The sequence below is a fragment of the Perca flavescens genome, chromosome 8, assembly GCF_004354835.1.
Source record: "Perca flavescens isolate YP-PL-M2 chromosome 8, PFLA_1.0, whole genome shotgun sequence".
In the NCBI taxonomy this organism is placed as follows: Eukaryota; Metazoa; Chordata; class Actinopteri; order Perciformes; family Percidae; genus Perca; species Perca flavescens.
The window spans coordinates 31,193,700-31,209,586 of record NC_041338.1 but is presented as its reverse complement, the minus strand read 5'-3'; the positions used below and the strand labels follow the sequence as shown (position 1 = coordinate 31,209,586).

General features: G+C 39.4%; 1 protein-coding gene across 2 annotated transcripts in view; it reads right to left on the bottom strand.

Annotated features, from left to right (window-relative positions):
• lrrk2 (leucine-rich repeat kinase 2) overlaps positions 1-15,887 on the bottom strand; it is a 48,221-nt gene that overhangs the window by 18,578 nt on the left and 13,756 nt on the right. For both annotated transcript variants that reach the window (XM_028584557.1, XM_028584556.1), the window contains 14 exons: positions 15,432-15,559; positions 13,857-14,001; positions 12,731-12,870; positions 11,475-11,600; positions 10,684-10,854; positions 6,792-7,056; positions 6,395-6,577; positions 4,388-4,503; positions 3,697-3,769; positions 3,085-3,281; positions 2,739-2,989; positions 1,587-1,735; positions 658-751; positions 311-497 (listed from right to left, as the gene is read on the bottom strand). In XM_028584557.1, coding sequence (XP_028440358.1) covers positions 311-497; positions 658-751; positions 1,587-1,735; positions 2,739-2,989; positions 3,085-3,281; positions 3,697-3,769; positions 4,388-4,503; positions 6,395-6,577; positions 6,792-7,056; positions 10,684-10,854; positions 11,475-11,600; positions 12,731-12,870; positions 13,857-14,001; positions 15,432-15,559 — 2,225 coding nt within the window. The remainder of the gene's footprint in view (positions 1-310; positions 498-657; positions 752-1,586; positions 1,736-2,738; positions 2,990-3,084; positions 3,282-3,696; positions 3,770-4,387; positions 4,504-6,394; positions 6,578-6,791; positions 7,057-10,683; positions 10,855-11,474; positions 11,601-12,730; positions 12,871-13,856; positions 14,002-15,431; positions 15,560-15,887) is intronic.

Sequence of the window (15,887 nt, the reverse complement as noted above, 5' to 3'; positions counted from 1 at the left end):
TAGGACAGCTAGGTGAGAAAGGGGGAGAAGACATGTAGGAAATTGTCCCAAGTCAGATTCGAACCCTGGACCTCTGCACCTCTCAGTACAGCATATGTGCGCCTGCTCTACCACTGAGCCAACGCGGCCACATAATATTTGCAATACACGCACATGCTCAGGTCCGTGCCTTGCTCAAGAGCACCTTGGCAGTGCCCAGGAGGTGAACTGCCATCTCTCCAGCTACCAGTCCACACTCCATACGGGGACTTGAACCAGCAACCCTCCAATAAGGGCTCATGATAGCTAAAGTAAAGCATGTAAACTTTACCTCAGTGAGCTTGTTGTCACTCAGGTGGAGTTTCTCCAGTCTGGTCCATTTGTAGGTCGGCCCACTCAGATCCAGAACTTTGATACAGTTCTGACTGAACATCAGCTCTCTGAGGTTGCTGGACTCCCAGAGTCCCGGGCCAGGCAGATCAGCGATGCTGTTGGTTCTCATGTCCACTGACCGCAAGCTGGACACGCACAAGTAAAAAACGTTTGTACCATAAGAAGAGGGATGCATGGAATCTTTATTATAAAAAGGTAAAATCAAGCTTTGAGAGTTAGTTCGTGTCCATGGGACATTGTGATAGCGATATGGAAATGTGAAAACCAGCTGAGTATCTGACTTACTTTGGGAGATTAAGGATCGCCTCAGGAACGCAAGTAAAGCTGTTGTTTGCTAGTTTCAGTGTGGTGATCTTGGATGGGAGATGTGACACGGAACCTGGAGAGGAGAGTAAAGATGTTTCAGGTTCAGGTTCAGGTTCAATTTATTCACAAAAGTTAAAAGACAAGTACAATCATAAGTTATAATGCAGTTATGTGAAATGGGACACCCTGGTAAGCTATTTAAAGCTTGTGTAAGTAAAGGGGCCCAGACACTAGCAAATAATACACATATAAATGCAATCATATTGTTTGAATAAAAATGTATTATACAATAACATTTACAACCTACACAAAAAGAAAAGAGAAACCATAACTACCCTAATCCTACCTAAGAGGTCCCAAAACATTTAGTCCATCAGTCTAAGTATCGGTCAAATAAAAGATGCAAGAAGCATTACGTTCATATTTTGTGTCTCCACGTCACAAAATATGAATGTAGAACAATTGCTCATTGCATTTTGGAGAAAAAAAAAAATCCTCTCCTGAAATTCAACACTAAATTTGTCAAGATTGTATGGATCCATTTTTCAAATAAATGAACTGGTCTATGAAGCTAATATCTAATATCTTTGACTGACAAATTTGATAAAAGCTCTTTTTTTCAGTTTTTAAATATCCTGATAGGGGTGTTGTAATTAAATGAATTCTTTTGAAAATGTAAAATGCCTTTACAGCTATGCCAACAGTCTGATTCTAATGTGTTTTGGAGGGAACAGTAATTCCGTTTTGCTTAAATATTCTCTAAAACTGGGCGTTTACTTGGTCTGTCCACGGAATCTTAGTCACGTGGTACTTAAGTGTATTTCAGAGTACATAGCAGGCAGATGAAGAAGGCCCAATGCTTTTCAATTGCAGATTTTTCTATCTAATAATCACTTAATAGTACTCACAGATTTTGTTCATGGAGGCACTGAAAGTTTCTAGTTTGGGGCAGGCGGTCAGGAAGTCTGGAGAAATGGTCTCCAAGCTGTTCTTGCTCACATCGAGCAGCTTGATCTCGGGCAGAATCAGAGGCACACAAAGCTCAGTTATACTGTTACTGAAAAGAGAAGGAAACCATTCTGCAATTAGACATATGGATGCATGATGCTGTCATAAAATAGTATGGTTATGTTTTTGCTGAGGAACCTGATTTGACATGAATACAAAAAAGTTAGATTTGTCCTAAGTTATTCAGCACATAAAAATAACGAGTATGACTGCGTGGAGGAGAATGAGATGCTAATTATTATGTTTTAAAACCGGTTTGTTAGGGAGCAGAACATGTCAAAAACATAATTTATCACTTCAACAAAATTTGTTGGAAAGTCAGGCCATGGGCCTAGTCTTTGGTGCTGGTCTAGGACATTTCTGTTTTGAAGAATTTCTTTACATTATTACTATTTTTTATGAACTACTACTGCACTTACTTGAAAAGAAAAATCCTAACCATGTAGCCAAATGGTTACAGTGCATATAACCTCAACCAGGACCATTGTTGGATGTCATAATAAAAAGAAAGGATTGCTAAAATAATCTCAAACTGTATCTGAGAAATCTGCCCCATAAAGAAAATTAAATAATGTTTACTATGATTTAGATTTACAACAGACAACAATCTTATTACATCTCTGGCCTGATATAGAAGTTTATATCAGAAGCCACGACTTATACACAAAAGAAGTAGACCATTAACGTGTTGGCCCATCTCTGGAAATACCCCATAATCACTGGAGACATACCCAGTGTTCTGCTATGCAATAAAATGTGAAAATCCAATTTGATAATTTCAAAATGCCACATGTCCTTCTATCTGAAATGCAAAAGTCCAGAGAAAATCTTATAATGTGTTTTTGTCATTTTCATAGCAACCAACGCATCAAAACAATAAAAAGGGACATTCGTGTGGGTGCTTTCACTTACTAACTGCCAGACTGACTTCATAACTACATACTGTAGTAGTGCTCAAATAGAAAACACTACAACACTACACTTGAGTGTCATACAGCCACGCTGAACTCTTCGATTCCCTGCTCATCTGAGAATTCAAACCAGCAGCCTACCCTTCCATAAACAGCTCCTCCAGTTGACTGGTGGCGCGGCCCAGCTCGTGAGGGAACGTGGTAATTTTGTTGAAAGAAAGATTGAGCTGCCGCAGTGATCGGCAGGTGACAGCAGGGTCAAAGGTCAGCAGGGGACCCACACAGTTACGCGAGACGTTCAGCATGCTCAGTGAGAGCAGAGACAGCAGCTCCACTGGCAGCGACTGGAGCTGGTTGCCCTGCAGGTCCAACCGAGTCAGACTCTTCAAACTCTGTCAAACAAAAAAACAGAAAAAAAAAGGTTCAGTGTACACGTTCCTTTTACTATTTGATGCAGTCTAGTGATTCGGGTAGGATTGGATGCCACCTGACAAAGAGCTGAGGGAAACTCCAGCAGTCTGTTGTGGCTGAGGTCCAGACGGAGGAGATGGCCCAGCTGCTGCTGGACGAAGCCATCATCCATCAGACAGGACAGGGAGTCCAACTCGTTCCCCGACAGGTCCAGAAGGCGGATCCTTTCCTTCTCTTTGGGCAGAGCAGGAGAGCTCTCGGCAAATCCAAACACTGAGGGGGGGGGGGGGTAAATTGTTAGCTAAAATCTGATGGAAAGACTGCCCCATAGGTGAAAAAGATATCACATCGGCAAAATGTGTGTAGAGCAAGATGTTTTGGGCCTCTGTTGAAACAAAAACAAGAAATTGCTGCTCAGAAAAACCCTTTTAGAAAAACTAAAACTTTGTGCATTATCCAACTTAAACTGGAATAATTATGGATGGCAAAATAACATGTTTTGAAATGTACACCTAACTTGACCTCCTTTTTTCATCTGTTAGTTGGCAGAGTGAGTATCCTTTAAATTGTAGTAAGAACTCTCTTTTTTTGCTTGTTTATTTTCGGTCTGTAAAAGGTGCTATATCAAATAAATGATTATTTAAAGAAAAATGCTTTTTAAAATCAGTAGAAGTTGATGGATCTGAACCTTTTTGGCTTGAGCCAGTCCTTCCGTATCTTCTGTGTACATGCTCGCTGTGTTCCTTCTCAGTTGGACCACTCTGCGAAAGAAGAAAAACACCAGAGAGAAAAACTAACAGTGAGGGAAGAGGCGTAAATTTGGGTACTTAAAGCTACATTGTGTAAGAATTTCTCCCATCTAGTGGTGAAATTGTATATGACAACTAACTGAATATTACTTTCTAGCCTTTCCTCCTACGGTGGCCGAACCCTAAATTAGCTCTCTCCGTCGTTTACACGCAGCTGTTCTAGCCACTCCGATATTAACTTTGGTCTTGTTGCTTTGCCTGTCGCGTTGTCGTTTTAATTCTCTTTTTCGCTTCCCTGGCGAGTCATCTCCCCCTGGCGTTCGTCACGGTGCCAATAGGTGTAAGAGGGCGAAATGCATAGGTATGTCCCTCTTTGGCTACTGTATTTTAAAGATGGAGGCGCTACATGGCTGATTGATTAGTTGGTGGAAGTAATTACACATGAATGAGCATATTTGTGAAAGGACAAACAGGTTTTTGCTAAGAATCAATTCAAAAAATTACACAATGTAGGTTTAAAAGTAATTAAAATCCTATCCTTTATGATGTTAATTTTAACGCACTCCAGCAAAAACAATATTCTGACCACTGTCCTAAACACAAGATGTAAATGAAGATGTTATACGGTACCTCTGCACTGGCATGTCTGCGGCGCCCCTGCTTCCTTTTGAAGGACCCTTCCCTCAACTCTTCTGTTGAATTATTATGCGGCTTTGGAGACAGAACCCCTGACAGGGAATCACTCCCTGGAGAAGGAGAAGCTCACATTATTATCATCAGAAGGTACACAACATTTCATTTTAGAAACCAATTCAAACCAAACTACCTCATATATCATTTCACTGCCACAGAACTGTATTTTCCTCTCAGTTTGAGGTTCAGGTTTGTTACCGTTCCCCCGTGTCATTTAATTTTGCTTGATGGCGTTTTAAGCCCCAAACTCCTTCCAGGCAGCGCTGCGACCGTTGACTTCAAGGCACCTAACCTTAACCCTAACCATAACCATAACCATAACCTAATCCTAGTGACGTTCGGGGCTTAAAACACCGATAAACTTTAATTTTCAAAACGGTACTGATTATCATTTTCAATATGAAAGTTGTTGCTACTCAAAGCCCACATTTTTGTCTTTGTTTATTCTTCAATTATCCTTATATTCTACAATTTTCACCTCAAACTTTTAATTGCATTATTTTTTTGATAAGCTATTTCCATTGATTTAAAAAAAATAAAAATCTTTTTAGCCTAAGACTACTGAGCTAAAAAAAATCTTCCAGACAGATGCATATTGCGACAAATCTATTCACAGGCAATGACAAACGCACGCTTTACAGAGAGCCTCTGTAGATGCTCATATTTATATCATGTGAGGCACTATATAATCACATAAAACAAATCCATAATCAGCATATTGTGATTAAAGTGGCCCAAGAGAAAACTAGACTTCTGCAACTCCTCTTGGCTCTACATTTAGGCTTGAGAATATCTAGCCTGTGACGGGAGACTTTGGCCAATCACAGGTCATTTTAGAGAGAGAAAGCGTTCCTATTCTCTCATTCTACAAATGCAGATGCGCGTGCACGTCCCTTCAGATGGCGAAAGCCTGATTCAATGGCGGAAAATCCTGTAGAAAAAGTTGATATTCCAGCATTGGCAACAACTGTCACGCTGCAAAGGAACGCAAAAAAAGGGAAGACGGACTTCTCAAAAAAGGGTCTAAAATAGAGAATGACAATCAACGCAATAAACATGTGTCAATATCGGTGAAGCATTTCAGAGATGGAGAGAAAATGTTGCGGATAGTTTCTGCTAACCGTAGCCAAAGGCTCATTAGCGGCTAAGTCAAGTTTAGGTTTATGTAGCTAGAGCCTCGAATCACAGAATTTCATCTCAGAGGGCTTTACAGGTTCACAAGATTCCAAAGAAAATAGGAGGATGATTCTCATAGAATTGCTGCTATATAAGGGCATCGGGATTACAATCACGATTGGGATGTTTGATATGAATGGTTATGGTACTAGTTACTGTATGAAGGGAGTGGCATGGGACAGGGAAGGGGAGAGCTGCAGGAGGACGGGCTGTATTTTCAGATTCTGATCTTTTGAAGTAAGTGGTCACACTCCAGATGAGCATCACTACACATCACAGTAATACACTGAGACTGATCACAGCTCAAAAACATCTACAACTAATCAATGTGGCTTCTTTAACGCAGTCTTTAACAGACTGTGACAAAAAGTTCAGATGGATGACGTTGTGTTAATTACTGAAGTGGAAAAAAAGCAGGATATTACCGAGTATGAACTTCAGTGGTGTGTCTGAGAAAACAAAGTTACAGTGAAGAGCTATTACTGTTTCAACTGCTGGAGCACAATAGAACTACAGTCTAAAGTTTAACAGATTAGTTCTCCTCAGTTCAGTTTTAGTAGAATTACATCTACTATGTATTTCTGTTATGGAGGCGTATAAATGTAATAAAGTTCCACTTCGCATCTGATGACATTTGCTGCCTGTGTTGGAACTGAACAGTGGATCATATTCATTTATATAGGTTAAACCGTTACTTTTTCCAACTAATTTTGACTCCTGATTATTGTGCTCCGTGTGGCATAAAAGTCTGACATCTCTGAACTTTACCATCACTCTCCATATCGTCGAATAAACTGTCGTCCATGGAGACGAAGCTGAAGCTGGAGTCGTCGCTATCGTCAGAAATGTAGCCAGACGTGAGACACGGGTCGCCCAGAGATCTCGGAGGACCGCCGAGACTCTTGGACCTCTGGAAAGACTGAATGTACCTCGCCAAACTCATACCTTTACCTTAAAGACAAAACACGGTACATGTACATTAGGACGGGGCTGCAACTAAATACCTATTCCATCTCTGAATTCTTTTTTTTTCAAATAACTGATCGACTGCTTGTTCGAGAAAATGTCAGAAAGGTCGCCTTCAAATTACTTGTTTTGTCCAAAACCTGAATTTACAATGGTATAAAACATATAAAACAGAAATAAAGCATCAACTCCTACTCACTGTTCTTGTAACGGAGACTGCATGTTCTGCCTCTTTCCGTCAGCAGGGGGCTGAGCCAGGCGGCGTCCAGGCGGCCCAGCCGGAAGCCCCCGAGGCAGAGGGCGCTGTTGTTGAGGTCCAGACCCAGACGGCCCAGCAGCTGAATGACTGTGGGTCCTTCGCCCCGCTTCACGCTCACAGCCAGAGCCCTGCGGAGGTGCTGCTCGTGGGCACCTCGGCTGAGCAGGAGCTCCACCAGCTCCAGAGGGCCGCCTCGCTCACACACCTGAAAAAGAAAGCACGGAGATAGTGATTGAGATTGAACTCTAATAATTATTCTATGGATTAGTGGGGCTGAGTATTGAAACTGAATTTTGGTAGAGTTTGAAAAAAGGTATTGGCACAGAGAATCGACAGCTGTCCAGTACCAACACCTGGCCTGACGTGTCTGGTTGCATTGGGAGTTTTGTTAGCTGTACTATTTGTATTGGCACTGTATCAAACATTTTTCTAATTGTTCCCAGCATTTTATATTAGTCTATAAAATATCTAAAACAAACAACGAAAACCCAAACAAATGTCCATTACAAGTTACCAGTGCTTTAGCTAATGTTTTCAAAAATTTAAATTGCCTACTTTGTCTCATCAGCGGCAGAAAAAGTTATTTTTCATTTTACAATCAAATACAACGGAGAAAAGCAGCAATTGGTAGCAACCCATTTGTCTCTTTATTTTAAATCTGCTGTTTTTTTTGTATCTGTCCTGTCTGATGTGTTGTCATCCTTGTCCTATACTGCAAAATCACCAAAATCAATTCCAGGCGATTTGCGTTGCTTTGGCAAAAATTAAGACTTGATCCCCACAAAAAAAAAAAAAGCTGGAACCAGGAAATATGAAGTATTTCTACTTATTAAATAACAAATGTTATGAAATAATCCGATTACAATTTGTTTTTATTGTTTAATTATCCTATTCATCATCCCTAGATATCTTGAATGGAAGTCTACTTGAATGAAATGGTATTTTGCACAAACCTCATATCGGTTATATGGGTTTAAAATTGGTGCACTGTAATTTGTTATGTGCCATACACTTGGCACACGTTTTATTTTATCCCTTTTTATTGTATTTGTTCAGTTCTTATTTCAAATATTTTCTTCTTGCATACTTTTTCTCGCACCTTTTTTTTGTTGTTGTGCTCCCTCTGTCACTGATTACTGGTAGTATAAGTGTGTGTATGTCTCAGTGGGCTGTAGAAAGTGAATTGCCCTTTGGGGATAAATAAAGCTATCTGTAGCTACTGGCTTGACCTCTGTGAGCTGACTGTTAAAAGCAGTTACGAGATCTCAGAGAACATAGTGATCCGAAGGAGGGCTGAGTTCACAATGTTCTCAAGGTTTAGGAGACACACAAGACTATGTACATTTTCTAAGAACTGCTCCATTCACTTCGATGACGTAAGAGTAGATAGATAAGAAAGGGGCACCAGAGGAAAAGAGGATTGGTTCAAGGTAGGTTCACACATTTAAATCTTCAGGAAGGCAACATTTTAACAATTTATGACACCAATACAGATAAGAGAATGTACCATTCACCACATCAAACAACCACATTCTGCTGATCCACTGACTAACGGTTCTTTTAAAAGTTTCAGCATTATCATCAAATAAGCATTTACTTGACCCTCTGCAATTTGCTTATAGAACCCGCAGGGGGGTGGAAGATGCCACAGTCACTCTACTTAATTTACTTTTTAAGCATTTAGATAAAAATGGCTCTCATGCCAGACTTTTATTTATTGACGTCTCCTCAGCTTTTAATACAATTCAACCTCATATTTTAACTACAAGGCTGCTAGAACAGTTTGATCTGAGCAATAACCTGGTAGGCTGGATCCTTAATTTTCTAACAAACAGGACGCAGAGAGTGAGAGTGAATGGTATTTCTGAAAGAATCTGTAAATCAACAGGCTCTCCACAAGGATGTGTACTTTCACCTCTGCTTTTCATCCTGTACACAAATATATGCCAGAGCAGGTGGGAAAACAGGACTATAATTAAATACGCAGATGACTCAGTTATTGTCAGCCTGCTCCAAGACAGTGAAACAGGTCACGGTCCAGTCGTAAATGACTTTGTTGAATGGTGTGACGCGTCTCACAATCAACTAAATGTAGTTAAAACAAATGACATGCTGATTGATTTTAGGAAAAAAACAATTCAAACACAAGAAACTACAGCAATCAATGGTCAAACTGTTGAATGTGTGGATTCGTATAAATATCTGGGGATGATAATAGACTCCAAACTCACATTTGAAACTAACTGTGACATAAAAAAGGGCATCAGCCCCTGTTTTGTTTGAGGAAACTGGGTAAATTCCATGTTGATAAATCCATCATGATCCTTTTTTATAACGCTTTTATTGAATCTGTTTTAACATTTGCGCTAGCAGCCTGGTTTGGGAACCTCAATGTGAAAAATAAAAACTCACTCAACCAAGTAGTAAAGTGGTCTAGCAGGCTGATTGGCGAGCCACAGCCTAACGTGGAGACCCTGTACACAAAACAGGTACAGCGCATAACTAGTTCAATTTTAAACAACACTTCTCATTCACTGCACACAGAATTCCAGCTTTTACCCTCTGGACGTAGGTTTATGATCCCCAGGTGTAAAACAAAAAGACACAAAACAGTTTTGTTCCTGTAGCCATTACATTGAGGAACAAGTTATTTTGCACAAGTGTTTACTCGTTTTTTATGTAGGTTTATGTATTATCTTATTCTGGACCGATAAGAACTTTTCTGATGATGTGTGATAATGTGAGGATGTGGGATAATGTGATGATTCTACTGCAAACAAAATCTACCTCCGGGTATAAATAAAGTAACTTGAACTTGAACTTAAGTATATTGTTTTTCAGGTTTGTAGTTTACACAAGAAGTGTTTGAGCTAAATGCTAACGTCAGCATGCTAACATGCTCACATAACAACGCTAACACGCTGGTGTTTAGCAGGTATGTTTGTTCAGAGTGTTAGCATGCCAACAATTGCAAGCTATGGACAAAACAAAATGTTGTCCAGTCAACATTATTATTACAATTCATTCATTTTTTGTGTACCAAATTCTATAGCAGTCCATCGAATAGTTAGACATATCGGTCTGGACCGAAGTGGTTGACCAAGCAACTGCCAATCTTAAAGAACCATGCCATTAATGTGAAAAATGTCCAAATATATCCCAAATATCCCACATCTGTTTTCAAAACAAGAGTTTTTGAATTCTGTTTTGAGATAATATGCTAAAAGAACACAGAGTGTCAGGAGTGAAACCATAATTTCCCTCAACAAATTAAACATGATCTGATTTGACAAACATGACAACATTTGTCTAACTTTCCCTAGTCTAAATCCACAACGTTCCATTTCTGGGATTGGTCCGTTAATTTGGTCCGGAAATTTTGCCGGATGTCACTCTTTTTGGCCGGATGTCCGTTACCTTCCGCTTTCTTTGTGTTGTAATTCCAAACTCAGGTGGATTCATGAGGACTATGGTTGACTGCCCCTCAGATCTCTGCAGGGTAAATCCAGACAGCTAGCTAGACTATCTGTCCAATCTGAGGTTTCTGTTGCACGACTAAAACAACTCTTGAACGTACACATTTTTGACCAAAACAAGTTCCTTCCCGAGGCTATTTTGCAGAGGCCCTGTGGCTCCTTCGGGCGCTTAGCACAGCCCAAGACGATTGTTATTGGTTTAAAGAAATGCCAATAAAGCAGAGCATGTTTTTCTCCCATCCCGGAATGATGTGTGGACTAGCCAGACCCTCCTATGTAGCACTGTGGAGGAAGGTCTGGCAATGCGAGACTAAACTTTCCCTAACCCTGGCATGTGAGGTTTTGGGACCTCTGACCTGGTAGATGAGCGATTCTGTTTTGGTTTTCCCATTGATGTCTGCGCCCAGCTCGATCAGACATTCAGCCAATGTTGTGTCTCCGTCCTCGCAGGCCTTTTCCAGCATGCTGTAATGGAGCTGTGAGTCGCACCACATCTTAGACAGAGCCAGGCACACCGATTTACGCAGCTTGACAGCAGACAGCAGACAGAATGGGAGGAGAGAAAATTAAACATGCTGATACATAGTATGTGACTGAGACTAAAACTCTTGATATTTCCTTGTAGATGTCATTTTTGTCTCGTTTTTTAAAGAAAGAAAGGTTACACTTTACCTGAAGGTATCTACATAAGAATGACATGACACTGTCATGAATGTGTCATAAACATTATAAACAACTGATAAACGTTTATGACATAACGCTTCTGTTATTAAGTGTCATTCGCTTTTTGTCATGACAAGTTATGGTTAGGGTTAGGGGTTAGAGTTCATGTGTCATGACAGTGTCATGTCACTCTTCTGTAGATACCTTCAAGTAAAGTGTTACCGAAAGAAATTTGTGCATTTTATGACAGAATGGAAAAGTCATGAATCTAGGAAAAAAAAGCTGCCCTGGTTCTTTTGGAAAGTAGCAGTTAAGAGACAAATACTCGCCAAAAGTTAAAGGCTTTTTTTAAACTATTTGTTTGAAAATTCAGTTTTCAAGTCCCCTGATTACAATCTGTGGTGAGAAGTGAGAGACACAGAAATAGAAACTGAAAAAAAGAGGAGGAAATAGTGGTTTTGTCGTGTCTAACTGTCTAACTCACAGCATTGTTGTTCTGGTCAGGAGTCTCTCTGAGGTGTTGGAAGATCTGCCTGTCAAAGTCTTCTCTCTGCAGCTCAGCAGCTGCTCCTGAACAGGCGTCCAGCATCCTTAATGCCACCTGAAAACACTGCGGGACACAAAAACCACAGACAGATCAGTAACAGTCAAGAGAAGTCAAGTCGATTTTACTCAAAGTATATAGCCCAAAATACAAATTTGCATCACAGGGCTTTACAGCATACAACAGCCTCTATCGCAAGTCTACACTACTGTGACTGGATCTCTTTATCCAGACCACTAGCAATCAAATCACATCTACGTCTACATTTAAAGGTCCAATGTGGTGGAATTTCTCCCATCTAGCGTTGAGATCATATATCGCAATCAACTCTCTTGTACGTATTACAGCTATGGTAGCCTTCACGCTTCAAAAAGCCGGTCTCTTGCTCTTTTCAGTATGCTTTTTATTTTTCTGGGTGAAGAAGAAGACTCCTGTTCCTGAAATTTGGATTTTGAATACGTGTGGTCCTCCATGTTTCCTTCTTCCTATGCTTCAAACTTGCCGGGGCCGGGAAGCTACGATACCCATTAGCAGCATTAACAGCACCAGTGAGTTTATCATGCGACAGCGAAAACGCGAAAGGCGGAGCAGTATGTCCTGTATGCCCCTTACCGGCTAACGTATTTCAAGATGGAGCATGAATATGGAGCGTCTACCCCAGTTCATGCGGATGCAAATGTAAAATTTCAAGCCAAAAGGAATACTTGGAACTGATGGTGGTGGTAAATATTCATGAAAAAGGACAAGTTTGTGAACGGGCAACACAGATTTTGATAATGAAAAACTAAACACATTACACACTGGACCTTTAACATCATAAGAAAGCTGCCTGTTGGACTACAACTGTTATGTAAAAAGTAGGGTGAGAATATGGAAAAATATGGAAACAGATGTTATCGTGGTTTGTAATTCTGAGACAAAATATGTAAAAAAATTCTCAAGTTTAAAGCAGGGCTGCTAGACGTGGCAGTAACAATATGTATTACATTTTAACATATTTTGTGTTTTAGTTTTAGTTGGTCCTACTTCTTCAAAGAGACGCTAACTCTAAAATAATTTAGTGAGTTTCAGTGGAGAGTTGCGTTGCCCATCTAACTGCCAATTCTTGACAAGCTGGACAAGATTTTAGGGTTTAGCACTTGATGACAAAAGATTAGAACCAAATCATTTAACATGCATTGTGTTTCAAAGGTTACCTTCAGGAGCATCTCCGACTCTGCCCTGTACTGGATGAGTGAGGCGACCACAACGGAGGCCAGAACAGGTACGATCATCCTCGACAGCTTCTTCTTGGTTACGAGGTAGTTGAGCAGGGTGAGACCCCAGTAGTGTATCTCTGGAAGAAGTTGGGAAAGTTAGCGAAAAGCACGACTAATCATCTTTAATATAGAAATAATCATATTTTAAATGTTCCGATGGGGAAATGTCTTTTAATTCCACTATCCAAACCTTTAGTCAAAGAAACGCAGATTTAACTTTTCTTCTGGATCTGATCATCATTCACCGCATTCACTACATCTAAAGTACCTCCAAATCTGCTTTTATGGACTCAAGAGGGGGGGCATAATGTTCTGTAAGTGAAATTATTTATTAGCCATAGGTCCCCAGACTTTCACTGTAGAGTAGGGCAGCACGGTATGACCTTTTTGTGATATTTTTTTTTTGTCCTCATAGTTCACTGGCAAGGTGTGCACTGTAAATAGGCTCAAATATTGAAGGTGAGATATTTTTTCTGATTCAAAAGTGCTTATTTTTGTGATTTTATAAATAATTGAAGGAAACACACAAAGCAGGAACTATTATGGCTATTTTTTTGAAAAAGTATAAAATTGAAATGAAAGCACACATTGTTTGAAATGAAAATGTCACATTTTAGATTTATAAAAATTACAGCTTCAGAATGTAAACTTTTTTCAATGTTTTGGTCGTCTTTTTTGACACTTTTGTTGCTTTTCCCGACGTTTTGGAAATGTTTAACGTTTTAGTCACTTTTTTTGTCGATTCTTTCGACGCTTTTCTGACGTTCTTTTATCACTTTCTTTTCAAATGCTATAAAGTTGACTCAAACACGCAAATTCAATGAAAGTAGTGAGCTGATCATTTAATTTACTTGTGAAGAGCGTTGTACGGAACCATCCACTTTATTTCTTTTGATAATTTAGTTGAAAGAAACATACATTTCTGATATAGAAAACCTTTTGAAAACGGGTCAAATTTGACCTGAGGACAACAGGAGGGTTAAGACATTTAGCAGATTTTTCCTCTCCAATTCAATATTAAAACCGAAAAAAATCTATTTTTAATGACAATTTTTTACTGTACCTCGTTCCTGTGGGAACATTTGTAGTGTATGCAGCACCGTGTCTATCGCCCCCTGCTGGCAGAGCAGGTCGACTGCACCGGAGCAGTCGGCCAGAGCAGACAGCACCTTCAGACCGCACGCCTGGATGGTCGAGCTGCTGATGAACTGCACACAGACACAAACAGCGCTGGACATCATGCTGGTAGAAGATATTTATACTGTGTCTGTAGCTGAATAACGCATATAATTGTAAAAAAATAAATATGACAATGTTATAGTACTGTGGGTTTTTAGATAGCAAAAAAAAAAAAAAAAACAGTAAATGAAATGCAGTTTACAAACAAATGCTTCAAAATCTTAAATTAATATCAAAATGTTACCACAATCTCATTGCTATAAATGGGGTGGACAAAATATTTATAAAAAAACCTATAAGCATAATGCATGACCATAACGTTGATTTAACACCTCTCGAAAACAGTTAAAAAATGAACATCATATCTTTCATGAAGGTCAGATTTATTGCATACCGTTGTCTTAGACTGCATTAGTATTTGTTGGGTGTACCTAATAAACTGGCAACTGACTTTATAATGTTTATTTTATAATTGTTAAGCACGAAAAAGCTTAGGAAAAACAACCTGAAGTTTATGATTTTTGATTCAGTCTGTGCAAGTGTCCTTTCATTAACCAAGCATATTCTGTAAAAAATAAAAAAATTAAAAAAAAGAATTATTTTTTGGACCCACCGACAGCAGATATTTGGTTTTAAATCATCAAGAGATTAATGAAATGGAAAGACTGACTTTTTTTACTAAGACCGAGAATGATTTATACATTGAAAAAAAGAAAAAAAAATTATTATATTGTTGTTGGGATAATGGAAATGGCAGTTAGATTTCCCCTCTCACCTTCAACTGATCTTTAACTTCTACTTCTATGTATATTGTGAACAGTATTGTTTCCTTTGTTACTTATGACATAAAGATAAGAGAGAAAGAAATAAAAAGGAATTGCGTAAATGTACATTTTGGAACTAAAGTCTTTATATGGCACAAAAGGCAGTTAAAGGTTGTAATTATTATAGTTTATAATGGGGGTTGGACTTCCCCACTGACATGTGATGCCTATTTTCTTGTTTCTTCCCTTTTCAGAAGCTGTTTTTGTCAGTGTTAACCACCCAGCCCTCAGGCAGAGGGGTACCAAACATTCCTTCATACCAGTACAGCAACTGGCAAATTATTTTTGTTAATGTAATTACACCCTTTCAAAGTTCTGGTACAAGACAACCTACTGTGTAATTTCTACAATGAATGGATGAAATGTTGTTGAATCTACAGTATGTAATGAATGAGAACTATATGTACTGTGGCTGAGTATTTGTTCACTGCTTCTCTTTATGTGCTAAACGAAATCCCATGAGGGCGTTTTTCAAACTCTGCCTTCATATATTCTTGTTGGTTTCTGTAATATCTGTGCTATTTCATTATATTATATCAGGCCACATTTTTTTTAAAAGCCCGCAAGGACAAAATGGTGTGGAAAGGCTGTAAGAAAATGGGTAATATTTTTGGGGTTGGTCGGTGTGTTCATACCCTGTTGAGAACCTCCAGGTAGAGGGTGTGAGCTCCTTCCACCACACACTGGTTTTTTAGGACCTTCAGTGACACGTCGGCCATGTCGGGATCTGCGACCGAGACGCCGTGTTCCCTTAAACTCCTTTCTAGGAATACAAACACACCAAGGAAACAAGTGAAGACAAAGAGGGGAACAACCCTACACACAAGCGCTCTGTTACCAATCAATAATCTAATAAGGAGTGTTACGAGTGCAGTACTTGGAGCACAGGAAGGGCACGCTATTAACTCATTTTGACAGAAATTGAAACAAATTAAGCTGCTCCACTTAACCAGCTTTGTTCCATTTGTATTCGCAGAATACTACATACTATAAATGGAAACTCATTTCGGAACCCTTCCTGAACAGTAGCTGGAACTATCAGATCCCTAAACATGCACAAATGTATTTAGAGCTGTTCCCCCCTTCAATTC